General features: G+C 51.9%; 1 protein-coding gene across 1 annotated transcript in view; it reads left to right on the forward strand.

Annotated features, from left to right (window-relative positions):
* Positions 1-1,694, forward strand: part of KRT78 (keratin 78) — a 7,845-nt gene extending 6,151 nt beyond the window's left edge. The window contains exons 7-9 of the mRNA XM_011375858.2: positions 661-881; positions 1,163-1,197; positions 1,278-1,694. Coding sequence (XP_011374160.1) covers positions 661-881; positions 1,163-1,197; positions 1,278-1,537 — 516 coding nt within the window. The 3' untranslated portion in view covers positions 1,538-1,694. The remainder of the gene's footprint in view (positions 1-660; positions 882-1,162; positions 1,198-1,277) is intronic.
* Positions 1,695-5,218: the final 3,524 nt, after the last annotated feature.

Consider the following 5,218-nt stretch of genomic DNA (forward strand, 5'->3'; position numbering starts at 1 on the left):
GCTGAGGGTTGGGGGTGGGAAGAAATAGAGATCACCTGAGGTGGCAAAACGTTGGATTAGTTTCCTATGGCTGCTGTAACAACGTACCACAGACTTGGTGGCTTGAAACAACAGATGTTTATTCTCTCAATTTTGGAGGCTGGAAGCATGGAATCAGGTGTCAGCAGAGCCACACTCCTTCTGAAGGAGCTAGCAGGCAATCCTTCCTTACCTCTTCCTAGCCTCTTGTTGCTCACTGTATCGCCCCAATCTCTGCCTCTGTCTCTGTGTATGTTGTATCTCCGTGTCTGTCTCTGTGTCCTCTCATCTTTCTCTAGGGTCACCGGTCATTGGATTTAGGACTCACCCTGAATATAATACAATAGCATCTCGAGATCTTTAATTACATCTGCAAAAACCTTATTTCCAAATAAGAGCACATTCGATGTTCTAGGTAGATATGACATTTTTGGGGGCGCTATTCAACCCATTATAAGAGGTAAGGAAGAGAAGAGGCAATAATTTCCTTTAGAATGGGAGCAGCTGGGAGGTGGCCAAGGATAATTTTGAGATTATGAAATTATAGTTCACCCAGTCTTCAAGTTATGTCCACAGTAGGTGCTTTGGAAGGTCATGTTGTGCTTACAGCCATTTCCTCCCTCATTTCCACACCCCTCCCAGAATGCCAGTCTGGAGGGCGCCATCACCGATGCTGAGCAGCGTGGGGAGTTGGCCCTCAAGGATGCTCAGACCAAGCTGGCTGAGCTGGAGGCTGCTCTGAGAACTGCCAAACAGAACATGGCCCGGCTGCTGCGTGAGTACCAGGAGCTGATGAGCACCAAGCTGGCCCTGGACGTGGAGATCGCCACCTACCGCAGGCTGCTGGAGGGCGAGGAGTGCAGGTGGGGCCTGTCGGAGGGACCTGGGAATATGTGCTTGAGGTAGGGTGGGTGGAGGATGGAATGCCAACACAGAGCTTTCTTTGCTAAGGGGGATTCTGAGAGACTTCCTGACACTTTAAGCCACTGAAGGCAACCCATTCTGCTGGGAGGGGTTTTAAATTGAGGACCGTGGATTTTAACTGCCGATGGCATGTGAGCTGCTCAAAGTGGCTTAAAAGTACTGGGGATACATTCTTTATAGCCCTTCTTAGCAGTTGCTCCTCTTGTCCTTTCTCCTCCAGGATGTCTGGAGAATGTACCACCCAGGTCACTGTCTGTGAGTATCAGGGGACTTCGGGAGAGGGGTCCCCATGGGGAGATGAGGCCCTGCTGTGACCTTGGTGCATTTCTTGGCAGCCATCGGGGGAGACAGTGCCGTCTTGTCTGGAGGAGCTGGTGAGAGCCTGGTGGGCACATGTGGACTTGGAGTCAGGAAAGGCAGTTTTGGGTCCAACTGCTCCAGTGTCGTGACCGGAGGCTCCAACATCATCCTGGGCTCTGGGCAAGGCTCCGTTATGGGATCTTGCTCTGTGCCCAGCTCTGGCTCCAGCTCCAGCTGCCACACCATCCTGATGAAGACAGTTGAGTCAAGTCTCAAGACATCCATCACATACTGAGTGCCGTGGCAGCAACTTGTTCTCCTACCTTCCCGAGTGTTCTCAGCCCTGCCCCCATCCTCATCACTCCCATCCCTGCTTGGCTAGCTATGTGTTCACTGCCTACCACCTGAGACAGCCCATGGGGGATACTGCAAAAGTCAATAAAGTCATGCCTGCCTGCTATTCTGAGTGCTCATCTACTCTGGTCTTGCTCTGAATACTGATTTGTCTAATTTATCTGATGCCCACCCCAGGCCAAGGTGTTCAGTGCCCCATCCTCCAGCCAGCCACCCTCATCCTCTTCTCTCACCACGGCCTTCAGGCTGAGCTGGGAAAGCTCTGGGTGGGGCTTGGCCAAACTGTATCCCTATCTCAAGTATTTTCTTCTGGGGATTGGGGAAGGTCTGAGGACCACTGACCAGAGCCTAGAAGCTAGAACCAAAGGTCACCTGCTCCTGGGCCTCTATTTCTCTAATTCTTACAGCCTTTGAAGCAGCTCCCAATTCTTCCTGGAGATAAGTCTTTCTTCCTCTCTTCCCCGCCCACACTCCCTCCCTCTCACAAATGGTATCGAGTGCAAACCACATTTGAGGCACTTTTCTAGGACTGGGGCTACTTTGGTAAGCAAGACAAAACCCGTGCTTGCCCTCCTAATGGGTTCAATCTCTCCCACTCCTTCGGTTTCTGGTGTCTCCAGCATAATCTGCCCCACTCCCTGCCCCCCACTCATGAGGACCGATCTGCCTTTTCAGAGCCCTTGGCCTCTGAAGCAGCGGCCAGTCTCCTGTGGTTAATTCAGACACCCTGGATTGAGAGATGGGGATTTGTGGTGAGGCCCTTCCGTGTCCTATTCCTTCTTCTAGTCCTTTCCTCATGATGCCCCAGCTCCGGCTCCATTCAGGATGGCAAACCTGAGTCTTGTCACCTCTCTCATTTCTGTCCCATCTCTCATTTCTGAGCTTTGACTCGGCCCTTCTCCTGGACAGAGATGCCCTAGGAAAGTTAATAATGCAGCACTGATGCTGAACAATAGCCTTAAATATGTGACCCTAGGGCATTTTGAGGAGAGGCTGAAGGGCAGGGACAAAGGTTCTCTGTGGCAACATGCAGCATCTCTGCCTCTTCTTCCAGCGAGTCAGCTCAGCCCCCAGGTTTACACATCTCACCCAGCAAAATAAAAGCTGTGCCACTGCCCAGCCCACTCTCCACAGAAGGCGATCTGTAGAATATCTGTGGTTGTTTGGGTTATATCCTATCTTACCCTAGTCAGCTTATCAGAGGCTTCCTTCCAGTCCCCCAGTATGCTCCCTGGGGTGCTCTCCATCTCCTCCATCTCCACTGATATTTTAGCATCTCTCATAGCTTGTTCCCTGGTTAATTCCCCAGAATAGGCTCTATTCCTGACCCAGAACAGCTCTCTTCGTCCCTGTTCCTCCTTCTTCCCATGCGCCAGATTTTCTTCCTCCTGGAAACCTTCTCTAATTGCCCATGTCTGAATCCACCAGACTCTTCTTGTCCCAGGCACAGCCTTGCTGCTCCCGTTGCTGTCCGGGGCTCTGTTTCTGTCTGTTCTGTTCTGGAACCTAGCTTCTCTATTAGCCCGGGACCTCTGGGTGGTGTCTTCTCCTGCACCCGGGATAAGGATCAGCAGCTCAGCTTGTGCTGGGGGCTCGGATGGGAACTTGGGACTAGAACTAGGCTCCGTCCCCCTTACCCTTGGCTCTACCCCATTCGTGGGCCTGTCTGAACATATGACCGGAAGCTTCTTCTCCTTCCCTCTTCGGTAGGAAGCCAGGAGAGTGGGCATCAGGTTCTAGGAGGGGAGGGAGGGTCACGTCCCCCACCCCTACCACAGCAGCTGCGTTGGCTCCTGCACTGCCCCTTCTGTCTTCTCCCTCCCCACCTAGGCCTGCTCCAGACTCCATGGCTTGGGCTGCAGAAGGTCACACCATTCCTCTCTGCGTTAAGGGGAGGTCATCCCTTTTCTAAGGATCTTGGGTCTCTCCATCAAAAGTACCCAAGAAAGAGGCTTTTCAGCGCTCTGTGAGGGAGGCATGAGTGGATGAGCATAAGGCTCTGGAGCTAGAATTCTTGGGCTCGAATCCCAGCTCTGCCATTTACTAGTGGTGGGACTTTGACTAAGTTACTTAACATTTCTATGCTTCAGTTTTCTCATCTGTGAAAAGACATTAATAATAATACCCATCTCGCAGGGCCATGTGGGCATGGTCCCATTCGAGATCCCAGAAGGAAGCAAATTTACCCATGACAGTTCAATTCAACGGACTTTAACGAAAGGATTACTTACAGAGGTGTGGGCATGGCAAAGGAAAGAAACGCAGGATGCAGAGACTCGAGGCTGGCAGCACTGGGAAGCCATTGCCACCTTAGAGCTGGGTGGCAATCATCTGGTTTGTCCAGGCCGAGGGGTTTTCCGGAAGGTAAAACTTTCATTGCTAAACCGGGACAGTCCTGGGAAAATCAGGACAAGGTGGTCACACTACGTAGAGCTGGACAGACAGGAGAAGTGGAGTGACTAGATGTTAGAGTTGCAAGAAGTGTGGAGGGAGACCACCTAGAAAGAGGATACAGCCAGCACTGAAGCAGGGAGGGAGCGGGAAGAAATACCTACTCTCTCTTCCTCCCTCCCAGATCTCCTGCTAGGGTCTCCCCTTAGCAAACCCACCTGGAAACCAGAAAACAAGGGAGCAGCCTACCAGTGTCAAGGGGGTTGGCAAATGGAGATGGAGTGAAAAGGAGGCAAATATCCAATGTGGAAACTAAAGGTGTTATTGCATAGAAAATACACAGGCTCCTGTCTGCCCTATAGTAAGTTCTCAATAAATGCTGAGTATAATAATCGTGACTATTAGATTAGAAGGTTATATTGCTGTATAACCTCCTCGAGGGCAGCAACTGTGTTTTCTTTACTCTTGTATCTTTTCTATTGCTCAGTACCCATCTTGGCCCATGTTGAGTGCTCAGGTGTCTTGCCTCATCCCTCATTCCATCACCTCTTGTCCTGCTGCAAAGAAGGACCCTGGGCAGGTGACCGTCTCCAGAGATGGAGGCCCTTGAACCGAGGAGCAGCAGCAGGAGGAAACTGCTCCTCCTTGGGTTGCAGAAAGAAGGTCTGAGTTTGAGTGTCCTGTATGAAAGTCGAGTGGAGAGTCAGGGCGGAAGGAGGTACAGTGGCTCCCAAACTCTCTCTGGGCTGGGACTGGTGAGACTTCCTGCCTGGGTAAGAGGGAGGATGTCTCCAGGAGGTAACCGTGGGAGTAGGCCCTGGGTTGCCTGCTTGTCTGTCACCAGCTTCCAACACAAAGTCTGGCACAGAGTGCCAGGTAAATATGTATAGATGTCAGTCTCTGGGGAGGGGTGGAATGTGTGTTTGCAGCCCACTCTACTCTCACCACCCTGTCTGCTCCTGATTCAGAGGGCTGACATCACTCTTTTCCCCAGGGAGGGGGGCCCCACTCACAACTGTCTCTCCCTCCCACGTCCCCATTGAGGAGAGATAAGGGAGGCTGAGAAAGTGATCACAGCCTCTGGGGCGGGAGACAAAGGTTAGTGGGAAGTGACTGCTCTGTCCTGCAATCTCAGGCCGGTGCTTTTTGAAAAGTCTCATTGGCGGGCCCTGCTTACAGGCAGAAACAAGGAGGCCCAGAGAGGTTGAGAATTGATTGAGGACACACAGCT

The sequence above is a fragment of the Pteropus vampyrus genome, unplaced genomic scaffold (assembly GCF_000151845.1).
Source record: "Pteropus vampyrus isolate Shadow unplaced genomic scaffold, Pvam_2.0 Scaffold276, whole genome shotgun sequence".
Classification (NCBI taxonomy): Eukaryota; Metazoa; Chordata; class Mammalia; order Chiroptera; family Pteropodidae; genus Pteropus; species Pteropus vampyrus.